Source organism: Blennius ocellaris (genome assembly GCF_963422515.1).
Source record: "Blennius ocellaris genome assembly, chromosome: 4".
Lineage (NCBI taxonomy): Eukaryota > Metazoa > Chordata > Actinopteri > Blenniiformes > Blenniidae > Blennius > Blennius ocellaris.
The window spans coordinates 1837771-1857537 of NC_137653.1; the positions used below are offsets into that span (position 1 = coordinate 1837771).

Consider the following 19767-nt stretch of genomic DNA (forward strand, 5'->3'; position numbering starts at 1 on the left):
ATTTTTATGAGAAAAAAAGAAAAAAAAAGAAAAATGGAAAAAAGAGAGAGAAAAAAGGGGGAAATGTTTAAAAATAAAAATATAGAAATAAGGAAAAATAGAAAAAAATGGAAAAAAAATTTAAATGAGAAAAAATTAAGAAATAAAGAAAAATGGAAAAAAAGAGAAAAAGGAAAAAGAACAAAATGAGAAAAAGGTTTAAAAATAAAAATAAAGAAATAAGTAAAAATAGAAAGGACTCACTGATGTTGCATCGCGGCCCGATGAAGCCGGCGGGACAGTGGCAGGCGCCGCTGGACGGGTCGCACGTCGCTCCGTTGACACACTGACACTCCGTCTCACAGTCCGGGCCGTAGCGTCCCGCGCCGCACGCTGCCGGACAAACCAACGACAAGCCGTCACGTGACGTCTGCAGGTCGCCGCCCACCGCCTCGCCGCCGCCTCGCTCACCTCTGTCGCACTCGGGGCCGTGGAAACCCGGGGCGCAGTAACACGATCCGGACACCGGGTGGCAGAGCTGGTTGGTCTGAGAGCACTGGCACACCTGGTTACAGTTCTGGCCGAAGGTTCCTGGAAGACACACTGGAAGACAAAGATTCAGTCCCACAACCGAACGCTCTGAAACACCACAATTTACTCTTCTATCGCTGCGCGAACGAGCTGCTGGGTTTCCAGAGTGATTCCGTGGCGTTTGGCAGCCACACTGCAAAAAGTCATATCATTTCTTAAATGAAGTGAAAAATTACTTGTTTTTGACTAATAATCATTTTTGCTTAAAACAAAATTGTCTGCTAAAATTATTATTCTAGTTTTAAGATGATTATTACTTTATTTATATTCCTACTGTATATTTTGCTGAAGAACTCATTATACTTTATTATAGTTTGTGATTTTTATCTTATTTTTAGTCCTATTTGATAGTCATTGTATATAAGATACTTCTATTCCTTGTCTTTCCTTTCCTCATGAGTCCTTAAGAGCTGAATGTTACGAGTACATTTCTCCACTGTGAGATCAATAAAGGCTTATCTTATCTTATCTTCTTTTATTTTCTTATTAGCTAGACTGGTCAAGGTTGAGTATTAAAAGCTAGTTATAAGTACCGTTTGGCTTAAAACAAGCATTTTTTTTTTCTCATTTTAAGACGACTGAGCAGCAACCAGAGGACCTGAACTGACATTTCATGAGTTAAATCTTCTTATTTTAAGAGTTTAAAATAATAACACGTGAAAATAAAACTTGTTTTGAGTCCAAAAATGCTGTTTTTCAAGATATGGGGCTGGAATTATTTTCTTGTTTTTGAAGATTGTGTCAAGTAAAATGTTCTTGTTCTGCTGGCAGATCATTTTTGCTTATTTTAAGTATTAATTTTCTTGTTTTACTATATTTTTTCCGGAGGACTTCTTGCAGCCGGGAGGCGTGACTCACTCTGCTCGCAGCCGTTCCCGGTGAAGCCGGCAGGACATCCGCACTCCCCGCTGACGTGGTGGCAGGACGTCGCCGCCGCGCAGCTGCAGCGCTGGACGCAGCCGCGGCCGTACGAACCCGGCAGGCAGGCTGCGGGACAAACACAACCACATGGGGCCTTCGCCGCTTCACATCCCCCCCTACAAACGTCAAATTCCCACTGATGCCTTTTCCTCACTGCCTCAAAAACCTTTAATAACAACAAATCACATCAAGAGGGAAACACTAAAGATGCGAATTTGAGTGACTCAATACACCCCCTTTTGGTGTAAACCTGCACTACAAGGTAAAACGGGCCAGAGGAAGGTGAAACGTGTTGATTTCACGAGATATTTCAGGAGAACGTCAAAAAATGGTATTTGAGAAAACATCAGGAAATCGGTCTTGAAGCCGTTTAATTTAATATTAAATTTATCTTCAAGCATCCGGAGGACGAGAACTCCAGACAAGCATCTTCACAATTATTACTGAGCTTAAATGTCCAGAATTAACCAGCTGAATTTGTGGATGTCAGTACTTCATGTGTCAGTACTTCAAGTGTCAGTACTTCATGTCAGTTTATGCATTCTATGCAGATTTTCAAAAAAATGGTCAAATCTGCTGGATAAAAACAGGCAAATGAGGTAAAACAGCAAAGTCGGCCAAACAGTTGAAATGGAAAATGGACGGGGAAAAAAAGGGTGGAGAAAAAATGAAGAAAAAGATTTTTAAGAAGAAAATTGGGGAAAAGAGAAAAAGAACAAAATGAGAAAAGGTTTAAAAAAAAAAAAAGAAAAAAAAAGAAATAAGGAAAATAGAAAAAAATGGGGAAATTTTTTTTAAATGAGGAAAAATAAAGAAATAAAGAAAAATGGAAAAAAGAGAAAAAAATGAAAAAGTTTTTAAAAATAAAAATAAAGAAATAAGTAAAAATAGAAAAAAATGGGGAAAAAAATTTTAATTAGAAAAAATTAAGAAATAAAGAAAAAGAGAAAAAGAGAAAAAGGGGAAAAGGTCTAAAAATAAAAATAAAGAAATAAGGAAAAAAATCTAAAAATGGGGAATACATTTTTTTTAAATGAGGAAAAATAAAGAAATAAAGAAAAATGGAAAAAAGAGGAAAAAAGGGAAAAGGTTTAAAAAATTTAAATAAAGAAATAAGTAAAAATAGAAAAAAATTTAAATGAGAAAAAAAAAAAAAATAAAGAAAAAGAGAAAAATGGAAAAAAAAAGGGGGGGGAATAAAAAATAAAAATAAAGAAATAAGGAAAGAATTTTAAAAAATGGGGAAAACATTTTTTAAATGAGGAAAAACAAAGAAATAAAGAAAAGGAATGATTTTTAACTCAACCTGCCACGTCTGATAGCCAGACAGCTTTTTTCTTTTTGTTTAGTTTCTTAAAAACAAGACGGGAGTGAAGTTGTACCCTCTGTCGCAGAGCGTTCCTCTCCACCCTGCCGGACACACACACTCCCCGCTGACGTGGTGACACGAAGCGCCGTGAGCGCAGCGGCACTGCTCCTCACAGCCGCCGCCGAACAGGCCGGCGTCGCAGGCTGAGCAGGGGAACACGGGCGGTGAGGTCAGGGTGGGGTTGACGGTGGTGAGGGTGAGGTTGGCGGCGGCGGCGGCTCCCGAGAGGTCCGGTTAAAGAGCCTCACCTTTGTCGCAGCGCTCTCCGGTCCAGCCGGCGCCGCAGCTGCAGCGTCCGGTCTGCCGGTCGCAACCGGCCCGCCGTTCTCACAGTCGCACTGCCGCTGGCAGTCGGCGCCGAAACGACCTGCCACGCATTCTGAGTGGAGAACCGAGAGAGAGAGAGAGAGAGAGAGAGAGAGAGAGAGAGAGAGAGAGAGATGAGAGAGAGAGAGAGAGAGAGAGCGAGAGAGAGAGAGAGAGAGAGAGAGAGAGAACGACACAGAATGTTTTCTTCATTCACGTACATGGATCCATCAGAGGGAGGAGGAGGTGGAGGTGATGGTGAAAGTGAAGGTGGAGGTGAAGTGAAGTGGAGGTGAAGGTGAAGGTGGAGGTGAAGTGAAAGTGAAGGTGAAGGTGGAGGTGGAGGTGGAGGTGATGGTGAAAGTGAAGGTGGAGGTGAAGGTGATGGTGAAAGTGAAGTGGAGGTGGAGGTGAAGTGAAGGTGAAAGTGGAGGTGGAGGTGAAGTGAAGTGGAGGTGAAGGTGGAGGTGGAGGTGAAGTGAAAGTGAAGGTGGAGGTGAAGGGGGAGGTGAAGGTGAAAGTGAAGGTGGAGGTGAAGGTGGAGGTGGAGGTGAAGTGAAAGTGAAGGTGGAGGTGAAGGGGGAGGTGGAGGTGGAGGTGATGGTGAAAGTGAAGGTGGAGGTGAAGGTGATGGTGAAAGTGAAGGTGGAGGTGGAGGTGAAGTGAAGGTGAAAGTGGAGGTGGAGGTGAAGTGAAGTGGAGGTGAAGGTGGAGGGTGGAGGTGAAGTGAAAGTGAAGGTGGAGGTGAAGGGGGAGGTGAAGGTGAAAGTGAAGGTGGAGGTGAAGGGTGGAGGTGGAGGTGAAGTGAAAGTGAAGGTGGAGGTGAAGGGGGAGGTGAAGTGAAGTGAAGGTGAAAGTGAAGGTGGAGGTGGAGGTGGAGGTGATGGTGAAAGTGAAGGTGGAGGTGAAGGTGATGGTGAAAGTGAAGGTGGAGGTGGAGGTGAAGTGAAGGTGAAAGTGGAGGTGGAGGTGAAGTGAAGTGGAGGTGAAGGTGGAGGTGGAGGTGAAGTGAAAGTGAAGGTGGAGGTGAAGGGGGAGGTGAAGGTGAAAGTGAAGGTGGAGGTGAAGGTGGAGGTGGAGGTGAAGTGAAAGTGAAGGTGGAGGTGAAGGGGGAGGTGAAGTGAAGTGAAGGTGAAAGTGAAGGTGGAGGTGAAGGGGGGAGGTGAAGTGAAGTGAAGGTGAAAGTGAAGGTGGAGGTGATGGTGAAAGTGAAGGGGGAGGTGAAGGTGATGGTGAAAGTGAAGGTGGAGGTGAAGTTAAGTGGAGGTGAAAGTGAAGGTGGAGGTGAAGTGAAGTGGAGGTGAAGGTGAAGGTGGAGGTGGAGGAGAAAGTGAAGTGAAGGTGAAGGTGGAGATTTAGTTTTTTTCTTTTAATTTCTACGATTCTTGGCTGAAATGTTTCTGAAGTCGATTTAGAGTCGATTTCAAAATTGAAGCAGTTTGTCGTTTTGATTGTTTTGATTAAAACAGTCATTAGAGACTTTTACACTTTGAAAGTGTCGTACAGACATAATATTATATAAACTGTTTATCAAACAATATCTTACTATTTCAATTTGTACATAATGTAATACATTAAGCTCTAAAACGTGTAGCTGAAACAAATACAATCATTAAAGTTAACTTACTCAAGAGTTTGTAAAAAAATTAAAATAAATAAATAAAATAAAGGAAAAAGGCCTGTTGGATTTATTAATTTTTTTTGGGGGGGGGGGGGAGGGGGGGGGGGGGTGGGTTAACGATCAGAGACGTGGACACGTGACTCACCCAGCTCGCAGGCGGCGCCCGTCCAGGCCGCTGCGCACACGCACCTCCCGTCGGTCCGGTTGCAGGCGGCGCCGTTGCGGCACAAGCAGCGCTGCCCGACAGTCCGGACCGTAGAACCCAGCCGGGCATTCTGGGAAAGGGGGGGGGGAACAAACACCCTCCTGTCACCTCTCCTTGACCCCCACTGACCCCCCCCCCCCCCCCCCCCCCCCCCCCCCCCCCCGGGCTCTACTGGCATTGTGAACTCACCCTGGCTGCAGCCGGGTCCGGTCCAGCCCGGCGTGCAGGCACACCCCCCGCTGGCCGGGTGGCAGACGCCGCCGTTGCGGCAGCTGCAGGTCCGGTTGCACCCGACCCCGAAGGAGCCGTCCGGGCACGCTGCCAGGGAGACGGACAGACAATATCGTCACCCCGTCGTGAACCCCGAACATCAAAAGGTGGGAATTCCAGCGTCTGGGGAGCGGGACACCGGGACTTTCTCACCGGGCTCCCCCCCCCCCCCCCCCCCCCCCCCCCCCCGCCTCCCCCCGCCCCCCCCCGCCTCCTCCCCCTCCCCCCCGACCAAATCACCCTGAAACCGAACTCGCTTTGTTTCCCGCCGCCGGGCCTCCGTCGCTGATAAGTCAATTTGTACTTTATACTTGGTCTAATGGGAATTAACATTTTGCAAGTTAGCGTTGATTCATGCATGTTTGATTCATGCAAGAAAAAAAACAATTAACAATAATAATAATAATAGAAAAAAAATCACATTGACAATATTAATAAGACAAGGTCATTTAGCCTAATTTACTATTATTATAATAATTTATTATTTATTTATTTATTTATTTTAGCTTAAAATACATCCATTATCTATTTATTGTTGCATTTGTTTTGTTTTTGCTTGTTATTAATTAACACTTTTTGCAGTTTAAGCATCATCAGACCACAGACCATACTCATGGGGGGGGGGGGGGGGGGTGTTCCAATAATTGTTAATGAATATTAATACATGTTATTGTCTGCCATTCACGTCCACAACAGTCTTTAAGGGGAGACCAGTGATTTACGAAGGTGTCCAGGGTTCCATCCAGTGCATTAAATAGTCTTTCATACGGCAACAGTGTCAAGAGTTCTCGCGCCAAAGAGTCAAAGTAGGAGATCCAGACTGTTCTTTGATCCAGACTTGGAGTGTGGAAAGGCGAGCGGCATTTTGCGTTGCTTTTGTTTCCTGGCACACAATCATTTACATCAAGAATACACAATTTGGGATCCAGTGGCACTTTAATCCCCAAAGATCTTTCAATTTCCTGAACAACCGAAGACCAGAATGATGCAATTTAGAGGACAGGTCCACATTAAGTGGAAACAAGTTCCTGTGTCCTTTTTACATTTCAAACTAAATGTAGTATTTCGGAGGAACATCTTATCTTATGGCGTTCCTCCCTTCTCAGCTCACATAGAAGCTTACTTACACACACACACCAGTGTCAACCTTGCTTTGTTGCATCGTGGAATGAGAAAGTAACCGCCGACTTCAAGTTGGGAATAAAAGCGGGAAGAACTTTGCAGATCGATGAACGAGCTGTCAGGTGACGTCCCTCTCCGCCCTTGTACGAGCAAACTGTCTGTTTGGTGTCTTTGTTTCTCTCGATACCGGGGGGGGGGGGGGGGGGTTTGCGTCTTTTCTATTCTTGCAGGTTTTTGCCGAACAGCCACTCACTCAGTTGCAGAAGTTGCCGTCCAGCCGGCGGGGCAGGAGCAGGCGCCGCCGACGTGGTCGCAGCCGCCGCCGTTCAGGACACCGACACTTCTCCTGGCAGTCCAGGCCGAAGAAACCCTGCGGACACGCTGCAGAGCGGGGGGGGGGGCGTTGGTTCGCTAACGGCGGAAAAAACACGCGGCGGCTCCGAGATGGAAATCGGGACTTTTTTTGGGGGGGGGGGGGGTCAGACCAGGGTTCGAATTACAACGTGGCTTTCGGGGGAGCCCTAACCTCTCAAGTTTTGTAGAATAGGTATGCGTGAGATTTTTTTTTGCGTGCGCGCATGTAAAAAAATGTGCTAGGCAAGCCACGGCGCTTCAGCACCCGGTAGACGGATCAAAGCTGCCAAATAGATTGATCCAAATTGACTGAGGTTTTGTTGCTTCCTTTTTGACAATAATTGTTCCCCAAAAACCGAATAAAGCAGGCGGCTAGTCTGAACTTAACCTTAACGTCATTACCAAACCAACTCAGCGAGAAGTTCAAGTGGTGGTGGTGACGTAGACTAATGCAGCGCCGCCACGCATCGGACGGTCACGACGGGAGACGCGGCGGTTGCATAGAAGAGATTTTCGGAAATAGTAGGCCTTAGCCTACTGTAGGCCTGATGAGCGAATAAACTCACAACATTGACATCATTTTATTACTATTATTTATTTCAGGAACCTGATGAAGCTTAACCCATAGAAAATATAAATATATATGCGAAAATTGCCAGTGTTTTTAGAGCTCCCCCTAAATTTTTCAAATTAGGCTTTCAGGGGAGCCCAGCTCCCCTTAGCTCCCCCGTAATTCCAACTCTGGTTCAGACGTTCTTCTCTTACGCTTCTCGCAGAACGTCCCGGTCCAGCCCACCCGGCAGGTGCAGGCGCCGCTCACGTGGTCGCACTGCGCCTTGTTGTCGCACTGACAGCGGTGGCGGCAGCCGAGGCCGAACACGCCGGCGGGGCATTCTGACACACACACACACACACACACACACAGACACACACATTTATAAGTGCAACCGACACAAAGCCAGAAGCATTCAGGGCATCATGCATCACATCTCTTCATTTGACTTTGGCGCCCCCTGCTGGTTAGAAGAGAAGACGACAAGATCTAATGACTCCTGAATGAAGGAGCAAACGTCAACAGGTTCAAATAGATTGTTTCATTTGTTAAAAACTAAAGGAATTCATTTGATTAACATGTTTGTAGAACATAATCTCATTTTTAAATGCAAATCGATAATCAACACAGAGAGACGTATGAACGGAAACGATAGAAAACGTATACACTGTTATTGCAAAGAAAGAAACTTGTTGGATTTTTGGCATCGTGAATAAATGTGCTGAATTTTAATTGTGGTATTTAGTGCATTAAAAAAAAGTGGAGTTGCTGGCTGGTGTTAAAGAGTTCGATAGTCTAAAATTATTATTATCATGGATATTATTGTCATTTTTTTTCAATTATCTTCATAAAATGTGTGCAATAACATATAGCACACATTTTAGAAATTGCCCAGATGTAGAAGTGATGAAGGAATCTCTTATGTAAAGTATTATAATGTAATGTGACCTTTTTGTTCTTCTCAAGGTAAACTTTCTAACTGGATAAAGACATTTTTTAACGTTAATGTAATAGAAATTGTGAACAAGATCCTCTCATTTTTCATGAAAACTTTCTCTGCTCGTCGCTTTCTTATATTTTCACTTACATTTAAACTCTTGTTTGTATTTCATAAGAAGGAAACAAGACAAATCATTAAATATCTGTGCACTTCATGCATGTCTGTCAAGAACAGACATGTTCAGGGAGAATTAATTGTGATAAATGTGGCCTCTTGTGTTGGAAAAAAAAAAAGTGTAAAATATAAGATTTAAAGTCAAATTCTTTGAATTCTTTGATATTCACAACTTAAAGGCTGAAATCTTCCTCATTTCCTATCAGGAGGTGCCTCAGCGGGTCATCCTCTGTCTACTGAATCCTTCCTCACACTCGTCCCCTCCTTCACCGCCTCCATGACGCGGTGAAGGAGCTCCACCCTGATTCCCTCCACCCGGGTGTGAACACGTCTTACTCTGGTCGCAGTGTTTCCCGGTGAAGCCGGCCTCACAGTTGCACAGGCCCGTCGCGGCGTCGCAGCTGCCGTCTCCGTTCCGGCAGTCGCAGGTTTCCGTGCATTCGGTTCCCCAGTGTCCGGCGTCGCAGGCTGCAACACGTCAAACTGAGATCACTCTTCTTCTTCTTTTTTGTTTTTTTAACCAGCTGATGCGGTTTAATCTAGAAAATCATGTTACTATCTAGATAGTGCTGCTCAGGCTGGTTTAATCCAGAAAATCATGTTACTGTCTAGATAGAGCTGCTCAGGCTGGTTTAATCTAGAAAATCATGTTAGTGTCTAGATAGAGCTGCTCAGGCTGGTTTAATCTAGAAAATCATGTTAGTGTCTAGATAGAGCTGCTCAGGCTGGTTTAATCTAGAAAATCATGTTACTGTCTAGATAGAACTGTTCAGGCTGATTTAATCTAGAAAATCATGTTACTGACATGATAGAGCTGCTCAGGCTGGTTTAATCCAGAAAATCATGTTACTGTCTAGATAGAGCTGCTCAGGCTGGTTTAATCTAGAAAATCATGTTAGTGTCTAGATAGAGCTGCTCAGGCTGGTTAAATCTCATAACAGTTGGAAAATATTTGGATCAGTGTGATTACTGTAAAATGCGTAGCACTAACAAGTGTATTTCTATGTATCTCCCCTCCCAATCTATCTCTCTGTCTTCACTATGCTCTACTCTAAATGACTGAATGACTGTGTTCTTATATATTATGTTATTATTATTATTATCTTGTATATATTAAAAAAACAAAACAAAAAACAAACTAGAAAAATGGTGAATGTGACGGGTGTGGTCACCTTTCCTGCAGTTGTGTCCAGTCCAGCCGGGGGCGCAGGTACAACGCCCGCTCACCGGGTCGCAGCGAGCGTTGTTCTCACAAATGCATCTCATGTGGCAGCCCTGGCCGAAGCGTCCGCTCGGGCACGCTGTGCACCGGGGGAGGGGGGCGGAGAGGGGGGGAGGGTAGGGGAATCAAAGCATCAGGACTAATCTAGCATATCCAGCTCCATCAGATTACATGAGAAACACTCCAAGTTCCCACGGCAGCTTCTGCAGTCACTGAGGGCTTCGGAGCCAGTGCTTGTTTCAAAATGGAAATAACTTTATTGTTCCCGGGCCAAAGACGTCAGACAGCCGATGACCTGGGAGCAGAACTGCTCCTCCGTCTCCTTGCATGTTGTTTTTTTTTGCCCCCCTCAAAAAAAAACCGAAAACCCACAAGACATGGCCCGTTGGAGTTACTCACAGTTTTGGCAGAGTCTTCCCATGAATCCCGGAGCGCAGTGGCAGGAGCCGTTGTGTTTGTCACACACGCCGCCGTTCTCACAGACGGGGCACGTTCCTCTGCATCCCGGACCCCAGGAACCCTCCGGACACACTGAGAGAGAACCGGCAAGCAGAACGCCTAAATAAGAGGTCGTCACGCACTTTGCAACCTCAGAACCAGGAGACGTCACATTAAAGAATTAAAGAAAGTACAGGAGAATTTTCATCAAAGGAGTCTTTATTGGAATAAAAATCACTCAAATTAGGGAATACGTTAGATAATTTGAACTTTTTTTTTTTTAAATACTATTTTATCCAGTCCAGGTTTGCAGGACGAGGGCGGATTCAACCTCTCCGTCCCGCACAGACTCTTAGCTCATCACAGTGTGAGAAAGACAGTAACACACTCACATATTCAGAAATACAGTTATTTTCAGGTCATCAATTAACCTCACATTCATATATTTAGGAAATCAGATGAACTGGAGGAAACAACCACAGAAGGTTCTGATTCAAACCGAGGAGAAACAACTAAACCTCGTTAATTATTATTACTGATGTTAACGATTGCACAATATATATTCATTTTGTTTGTATGATTTTTATGGATCCAGGTGAGAAATTTTAATGGTTATTGCTCTATTTGTACAATAATGCCTTCCTTCCGGCGAAACGAGCCACCGCTAAAATCTGGAGCAAAGCCTGTCCCAGATAAGATTCTAGTTTTGTTTACATGGTCCCTGAAAAATAAACTAATAAACTAAACTATACATGATATGCATTTTTCTTTTCATTGCCACTCACGTGTCTCGCAGCGCTCCCCCGACGTTCCCGCGGGACACTGGCACCGGCCGGTCACCGCCTCACACGGGGCACCGCTGCAGTTGCAGGGATGGACGCAGCCCTGTTCCGAACCGTCCCTCTGGACAGTCTGAGGGACACAACGCAAAGAAAAAAACTGTCTCAAACACTTTAGACGACTATGAAAGTAAAACCTGCCGTCGCTCGGGAGACGGCCGTCCCACCTTGGTCGCAGTTCTCCCCGTGACGTCCCGCCGGGCATCTCCGTCGACACGCTCCCGTCACGTGGTCACATGACACCCCCCGGTGGACAGGAACACTTCCTCTGACAGCCGCCGCCGTAAGAACCTGGCGTGCACTCTGGAGGCGAGACGGGTTCGCCCCCGTGTTAAGACCGGCGGAACACGAGAAAGTGGGACGACTGTCGGCAATACTGGACACTGACGGTACGTTTGACTCATTATGTAATAACGATGCATTTTGTAATAACGTGTAATAATCGTGCAATATGTCATAATGCAATAAATAGTTTTGTGTTTTTATGCTTTGTATCATCTATGATAATTACATCAAATAATGCAGATTGCATGTGCGTATGTCTTTCAGTGCACCTGTAATTTTGCACCAGTAATAATTAATGAGTGTAACTTTTGTTTCTAGCTTGTGAACAATTTTGCCATTATAATTAATGCAGCTACTTTTGATTTGATATTGAGCAATAAAACAGCCTACTAGTTAAAAAAAAAAAATCCTAATTAAGCTGGAAAGCTTCATGTTATTCTGATGGTGTGATGGCTTTTATCTCATTAAGGCATCAATTCTGATGATTTATTACACAGTGCGCCAAATTATAACATTTTCTTCCAAAAAAAAGCAGAACACCGACATTATGTAATAACTCCTGTAATATGTAAAATTATTACAAAATGCAACAAGTGTCGCAGATCATTACAAAATGCGGTGTTATTACATAATGAGTTAACATGCATTACATTATTACATATTGCACCATCATTACATGATGCGGCTCTACACACCCATATTTTGTAATAACTATTGCAATATGTAACAAGTTATAACAAAATATGTCATTATTACATAAAGAGTTAAAATGTATTACATTATTACAAAATGCGGCTCTACAAACCAGCATTTTGTAGCAACTGTTGCAATATGTAGCATGTTATTACAAAATGTGGCGTTATCACATAATTTATTACATTATTAGATATTGCACCAGCAATATCTAATAATGTGGCAGGACGGTGATGCAGCTTTTGAAAAAAGCTTGCTGTTCCCACATCAGATTCCGAGAGTCTCTTACAGTTTCTGTGTGTTTTTAAATCACTTTCATCATGACATCACAAAGACGGAGGACATGGAGAGACGGGACACGAGTAAAAGTGACAAGTTGGAAGCACCTTTGAGTGTTGAAAGAAGGTCAAAGCTGGTGAAATACACATTTTAAATACAAGTAACAACGTGCTTGTACTCTGTCACTTCCCACCTTCTTTGCAGGTGTTGCCTTGGTAACCAGGTTTACACACACAGGTGCCATGGCGACGGTGACACTCCAGAGAGTGCTGCTGGTGGCACTGACACTCCCCGGAGCAGCCGGGCCCGAAGGTCCACCGAGGACACGCTGGAGACAAGACAGAAAAAAAAAAAAAGAAGTTTGTCAGACGGAACGTTTGGCGGCGTGAGACGAGGAGCCGGCCGACCGGCCGGCGGGACTCGAGCGCGGCGACTCACGGAGGTGACAGAAGCGTCCGTACAGCCCCGGGTCACACAGACAGGCGCCGTAGGTCCGGTGGCAGCGGCCATTGTTGGCGCAGTTGCACTTCTTGTTGCACTGCTTCCCGTAGAGGCCTTTGGGACACCCTGGACACAAACAAACCCGGACGGCGAACGTCAGGGGCGGCGGCGGATTCTCAGAACCCGGCTGGCTGAAGTGGGAAAAGACCGAAGAGGCGACTCACCGTCCTGGCACAGGTCTCCGCTGACGCCAGGAGGGCAGCGGCAGCTCCCGGCGACGGGATCGCAGCCGGCGCCGTTCTTACACTTACAGGCGAAGGAGCAGTTTTTACCAAAATACCCCTCGGGGCAGGCTGTCGGGGAGATTAGAGATTAGAGGTTAGAGGTTAGAGGTTAGAGGTTAGAGGTTAGAGGTTAGAGGTTAGAGGGTAGAGGACACTGCTGCTGAAAACATGGAACTGTTTAAAGATGCAAAGTACAAAAACGGCATGATTCTCTTTAAAAGCTTTTTTCAAGCTAATTTAATATTTATTTCTATGAAGTTTTACTTTTAACAACTATAATTTATTTGTCTACATTCTTGAAAGTGGCTCTTTACTGCGAGATGCTGATAAAGAGACGTAATAAACACAAAGAGGGAAGGTGATGGAATAAAAATACCACCGGTGTAATTTACTTCCTCTGTTTTTCACAATAATTCAAACTTAAAATCTCGAGGGCCTTCAAGTAATTCTAATTCTATTTTCCTTCCTACTACACTTTTAAAATTTGACACTAAAGTACGAACAGGATGTGAAACATCTTAAATCAAACTTGTGATCATGTGACCTGTGGTGTTGCTTTTGTGCAGCAGGAGTACTCACGGTAACAAATAGTTTGAAAACCAACAGAAATACTTTATTGTGTTGATAGTTGTGTATTTTCCTCCATCAATACAGTGCAAAATAAAAATAAGCCTGTATTTTATTACTTTTACTTGAGGTAAGTGTGGTAAAATTGTAGTTTCATGATATCTGTATTTGTTTTGTGTCGTTATGTGTCGTTTCGTTATGTGTCGTTACGTGTTGTTATGTGTCGTGTCATTACGTTTCGTGTCGTTATGTGTCATTTTGTGTCGTGTCGTTATGTGTCATTTTGTGTCGTTATGTGTCATGTCATTATGTTTTGTGTCGTTATGTGTCGTGTCGTTATGTGTCATTACGTTTCGTGTCGTTATGTGTCATTACGTTTCGTGTCGTTATGTGTCATTTTGTGTCGTGTCGTTATGCATCGTTATGTGTCGTTATGTGTCATGTCATTATGTTTTGTGTCGTTATGTGTCGTGTCGTTATGTGTCATTTTGTGTCGTGTCGTTATGTGTCGTTTTGTGTTGTGTCGTTATGTTGTTACGTGTCGTGTCGTGATGTGTAGCTATGTGTCGTGTCGTTATGTGTCGTTATGTTTCGTGTCGTTATGTTTCGTGTCATTATGTTTTGTGTCGTTATGTGTCGTGTCGTTATGTGTCATTTTGTGTCGTGTCGTTATGTGTCGTTTTGTGTTGTGTCGTTATGTGTCGTTTTGCGTCGTGTCGTTATGTCGTTACGTCTCGTTATGTTTCGTGTCGTTATGTGTCGTGTCGTGATGTGTAGTTATGTGTCGTGTCGTTATGTGTCGTTCTGTTTCGTGTCATTATGTGCCGTTACGTGTTGTTATGTTTTGTGTCGTTACATGTCGTTCTGTGTCGTTTTGTGTCATGTCGTTTTGTGTCGTGTCGTTATGTGTCGTTGCGTGTCGTTATGTGTCGTTTTGTGTCATGTTGTTTTGTATCGTGTCGTTATGTGTCGTTACGTGTCGTTATGTTTCGTGTTGTTATGTGTCATTATGTCGTTATGCTTCGTGTTGTTATGTGTCATTATTTGTCGTTATGTGTCGTGTCGTCATGTGTCATGTCGTTGTGTGTCGTTATGTGTCGTGTCGTTATGTGTCGTTATGTATGGTGTCGTCATGTGTCATGTCGTTATGTGTCGTGTCGTTATGTGTCGTTATGTATGGTGTCGTCATGTGTCATGTCGTTATGTGTCGTTATGTATGGTGTCGTCACTCCTCACTCTGGTTGCAGACGACGCCCGTCCATCCATCGGGGCAGTCGCAGCCGTTTCTCCAAACGTTGCACGTTCCTCCGTTAGAACAGTCGTCGCAGGTCAAACTGCAGTCGCTGCCGAACGTGTCGTCTAAACACACTGAACACAAACGACACAGCTGCAGTCGTTTCCAGATGTTTGCTGTCACACGCAGAGCAGATAAAACACAATGAAACCTTCACTTTCTCTGCTCCGCCAGCCGTAAATCAAACCGTAAAGGAAAACCCGCCACCCGCCCCCGCCCCCGCCCCCGCTGCAGCCTCCCAAGTGTTTCAGTACAGGCTGCATGGATCACTGACGTCCTGATCCTAATGCAGAAACTGAACCACTTCAGGCCACTGGAACTCTAAACACGGAGTTCAGGGGAACAAGCAGTCCACTGCAATAGCGACTTTGCACGTCCAAACACTTTAGACTCGGCGTGCGAGTGTCTTTGTTCACCTTCATTGACGTCAGTTTGCGTGTTACACAACCGGCTGCCCCGCGTTCTGGGGACACGGAACAGAAGCCTTTGACTCTCGGCGTCAGACTCTGACCCGCTGCCAGGACTCATGAGCCTCAGCATTCCTGCCTGAGAGGCTGCTGTGTTTTTTTTTTTTTTTTTTAGTATGTACAAACATGAAGTGAAGCCATTAACTCCCACCATGCAGTCTGTCCCTGCCCTGCCGGGGATAAGCGTGTGTGAGACGACTTGGCGACGGGAGTCGGCCGATCAGACGATCGGGCTCGGCGATAAACGCCAATGACTCGTTAACGCGTTAACGTGAACGCACCGAACTTCTCGGCCAGGTTGCTCTCGGCCCGCAGCTCGCCCTCGTCGTCTTCGTAGTCGTCGTAGCGCTCCAGGGGCTGGCTGTAGTCGTGCAGCAGGGTGAGCTGGGGCCGGACCAGGGGCAGCTCGATGGCACCCCCGCTGGAGAGGGCTTCAACTGCATCTTCAAGAGCTGGGCAGACGAGTTCAGTTTACAACAATACATCTTTTATAAGACTTTTATCCAAAGCAGTAGATCCCAGCTGACAATAGGTGAAGGCAGAATCACACAATACGACTTGGTTTTTTTTGAAATGTTTTTTTTTTTTAAATTGCAAGACTTTTCACTGCGGTTTGATACGTAAATGAGAAAATGTGCGTGCACGTACACGTGGACGCTATACGTGCACATGTTGTCACAAGCAGGTGATTCAGACAAGCTCCTGTGAACTGATGAAGCCCCAGCAAGTGACGAAAGATTAGTTAATGTGCTTTGCAAATGAAATAAATAAATACATCTAGAAATGTATACATAAATAAATAAAATGTAAATAAGTTAAATTCTAAATAAATAAACACAATTAAAAATGTAATTATAAATAAATAAATAAATAAAATATAAATGTATGAAATTATACATAAACAAAATTAAAAATAAACTTATAAATAAATAATAAATAAATAAAATATAAATAAATGAAATTACAAATTAACAAAATAAATACAATTAAAAATAAACTTATAAATAAATAATAAATAAATAAAAGAAATTACAAGTAAATAAATAAATACAATTAAAAATAAAATGATAAAATCCTAAATGTCTAAATAAAAATATAAATAAATCCATAGTTAAAATTAGAAATAAACAGATACAATTCTAAATAAAAAATATAAATAAATAAAATATAAATAAAGAAATACTTTAAATACAGTTAAATGAAGGAAAGCTGGACCACATGAAGTTTGCTGGTTCGTTGAATGGTGTCAGACAGTGGCTGTGAATCTCTCTATTCTCTATCGCTGCACAGCGGAATTAGTGTTTCTGAATTCGCCGTACGTGTGAACATGAGTGTGAGTGTGTCTGTTTACAAAGTGACGCTCTGCTTCGAGTGCAGTTCGCTGAACTACCATTAAATACTCCACAGACCCTGAACAGGTCATCAGTCTCTCTCACAGACACACCGATATGCAATTTATAGTATATAGTTACCACTTAACCTCAAATGCATGTTTATTTTGGGGGGGAGATATTATGGGATGAAACCAGAATACCTGGACTCGGAGGGAAAACATCCAAACTTAACAAAGAGAAGCCATGAACCGGGGATCAACTTCCTGTGAGGCCAGATATCAGCCCACTGTCACAACAGACCTGCAATCACTCAAACCTTTAATTAAAATATCCATCGCCTCTTTGACATTATATGTATTGAGAATAATAATCTAATAATGAGTTTTCCTGTGGTTCAGTTTTCCTTCAAAGAGCAGTGGAATGCTTTCAGAATTAAACTCATCAATTTGCCTTCTCTGAACGCAGAACAGACATTTTTATTTTAATTCTGAACCTTTAAATGAAATAAAATGCCAGCGTTAAATGGGACTACTCTAAAAAGACTGGAGTTTATATTTCCATTTATATATCATGTATATAAATAAAATGCCAACGTTAAATGAGACTACTCTAAAAAGACTGGAGTTTATATTTCCATTTATATATCACGTATATAAATAAAATGCCAACGTTAAATGGGACTACTCTAAAAAGACTGGAGTTTATATTTCCATTTATATATCATGTATATAAATAAAATGCCAACGTTAAATGAGACTACTCTAAAAAGACTGGAGTTTATATTTCCATTTATATATCATGTATATAAATAAAATGCCAACATTAAATGGGACTACTCTAAAAAGACTGGAGTTTATATTTCCATTTATATATCATGTATATAAATAAAATGCCAACGTTAAATGGGACTACTCTAAAAAGACTGGAGTTTATATTTCCATTTATATATCATGTATACAAATAAAATGCCAACATTAAATGGGACTACTCTAAAAAGACTGGAGTTTATATTTCCATTTATATATCATGTATATAAATAAAATGCCAACATTAAATGGGACTACTCTAAAAAGACTGGAGTTTATATTTCCATTTATATATCATGTATATAAATAAAATGCCAACGTTAAATGGGACTACTCTAAAAAGACTGGAGTTTATATTTCCATTTATATATCATGTATATAAATAAAATGCCAGCGTTAAATGGGACTACTCTAAAAAGACTGGAGTTTATATTTCCATTTATATATCATGTATATAAATAAAATGCCAGCGTTAAATGAGACTACTCTAAAAAGACTGGAGTTTATATTTCCATTTATATATCACGTATGGCCTTTTTCAAAACTGACAAACTGATCGATGCGAAACACATCTTATGGCTTTAAAGTGGCAGATTTTCAAAGATCATGAAAGAAGACAACAGTCACCAAAAACAGTAACTGGCCAAATAAAGGTGTTTTTTTTGGTTTTTGTTTTGTTTTCCTAAATGGCTTGGCTTGGTTTTGTTGCGGCGTAAACGGCGACGTTGCCAGGTCCTGGTGTTGTGATTCACACTCGCCCACTCTCTCTCTCTCTCTCTCTCTCTCTCTGTCCTTGATCGCGGCGACTCACGGATGCAGGACTGCCGGTCCTCCTCCAGACGGAAACCCCGGCGGCAGAAACACTGGAAGGAGCCGGCGCTGTTCTGGCACGTGTGATCGCAGCCGCCGTTGCCGGCCAGACACTCGTCGACGTCTGAACGACAGGCAAGCAGAACGGGATACGGGAGATTGGGCCGAAGCCGCGGAGCAGTTTTAGTGAAAAAAAAAACCCAACAACAACCGGCACCTCGGCTAATTGTTCACACGTACCGTCGCAGCTGCATCCGTCCGAGTTGAGTCTGTATCCTGCCGAGCAGTAGCATTCGTAACCGCCGGGGTAGTTGGTGCAGTCCTGCTCACAGCAGGAGGTCTGCTCCCCACACTCGTCAACATCTGCCAAACAAAACAAGCGAAAAATGAGAATATATTTTTCCCTGCACGTGGAGAAAAACCGACAACGTGTGTTATTCACGCTCAGTAACCGATCAGAGGTTAAAATTACAACAAGAAGGAAAGAAGCACTAAAATTAGACATTTTCTCTGCAAACGTCGCTGAGATCCACTTTTATGAGTCTTTTGGCATCAGGAGCGCTGCAGCGTTACTCACACAGCCTGTCAGAAAGCATTTCTCTGCACTTTAGACCCTGTAAAACAGTGTTTTTCAACCTTTTTTGAGCCAAGACACACTTTTTTGTTTGGAAACATCTGGAGGCACTCCGCCACCCGAAAATGTTAAAATGTTAAACTGTGTAGCCTCTATTAACAATATAAAGTCTTTCTCATCAAAGTTTTATCAACAGGAATCCAGTAAATCCAGAAAGCAAGGACTTTTTTTTAATAGTGCCTCCCTCAGTGTGAAACCTGGACCTGATGGATGAAGAGCTGAGATCCTGGTTTTCAAAAACTTCTCCATCACTGTCACTGACACAGTACTTTGATACAAGATGGTAGCAGGAGGTGGAGATGAACCACACTGACGTCTGTCACTTTACATTTCACCGGCAAAGTTCTGTGCTGCCCTCTAGTGGTGAAGAGTATTTATACAGGATTACTCTGCAACACACTGTCGCTGTGAGAGCAAAGGTTTTTTTTTAGAAAAAAATGTGAAATGTGATAATTTCCCACGGCTCAGCTGACGATCTGGAGGAAACACCAGTGGTTGAAAAACACTGATCTAGAGTGTCATTTACATGTTTCCTGTATAACTGGCATCGTCTCTTATTTTTGATTCTATTTTCAAAGTTTTTTTCAGCTCCGTCCTCGTAGAACTACTGTCGTCTAATACAAAGGTTGTTATTTAAAGATATTCATTGAACTCTATACTTGTCTTCATGATGTTGCTTTTGGCTCGCTTGTTTCTGAAGCATTTAAAAGTCAAGAATGACGCGATTACCTCTATCATGGTGGGTTTTGTTGCAAGAATAGCTTTAAAAACTACATAGAAACAGGCTGCCACTGCAAAACAGCAAGACACAGGGAGTGTATCAGAAGTAAAACATTTCCCGGTGTTAGGAATAAACATAAGTCAGTTTTGTATTTGATGGGAGCAACGGAACTTTCAAAAAATTCCATTCACTGGATATGAAAGAGCCTTTTAGAGTCGGAGGCTCTGAAGTATAAATGAGTCGACTGG

At 43.1% G+C, this 19767-nt stretch overlaps 1 protein-coding gene across 1 annotated transcript in view; it reads right to left on the reverse strand.

Annotated features, from left to right (window-relative positions):
* Positions 1–19767, reverse strand: part of megf6b (multiple EGF-like-domains 6b) — a gene marked incomplete at its 5' end in the record, with an annotated part of 72264 nt that overhangs the window by 5835 nt on the left and 46662 nt on the right. The window contains 27 exon segments of the mRNA XM_080494804.1: positions 244–372; positions 451–582; positions 1429–1557; positions 2875–3003; positions 3109–3172; positions 3175–3239; positions 4933–5026; positions 5028–5062; positions 5182–5310; positions 6638–6651; positions 6653–6714; positions 6716–6765; positions 7504–7632; positions 8742–8873; positions 9578–9706; positions 10027–10158; positions 10851–10953; positions 10955–10977; positions 11072–11150; positions 11152–11207; positions 12355–12489; positions 12600–12728; positions 12827–12955; positions 14690–14821; positions 15496–15666; positions 18166–18288; positions 18405–18527. Of these exon segments, the coding sequence (XP_080350930.1) occupies positions 244–372; positions 451–582; positions 1429–1557; positions 2875–3003; positions 3109–3172; positions 3175–3239; positions 4933–5026; positions 5028–5062; positions 5182–5310; positions 6638–6651; positions 6653–6714; positions 6716–6765; positions 7504–7632; positions 8742–8873; positions 9578–9706; positions 10027–10158; positions 10851–10953; positions 10955–10977; positions 11072–11150; positions 11152–11207; positions 12355–12489; positions 12600–12728; positions 12827–12955; positions 14690–14821; positions 15496–15666; positions 18166–18288; positions 18405–18527 (2757 nt within the window).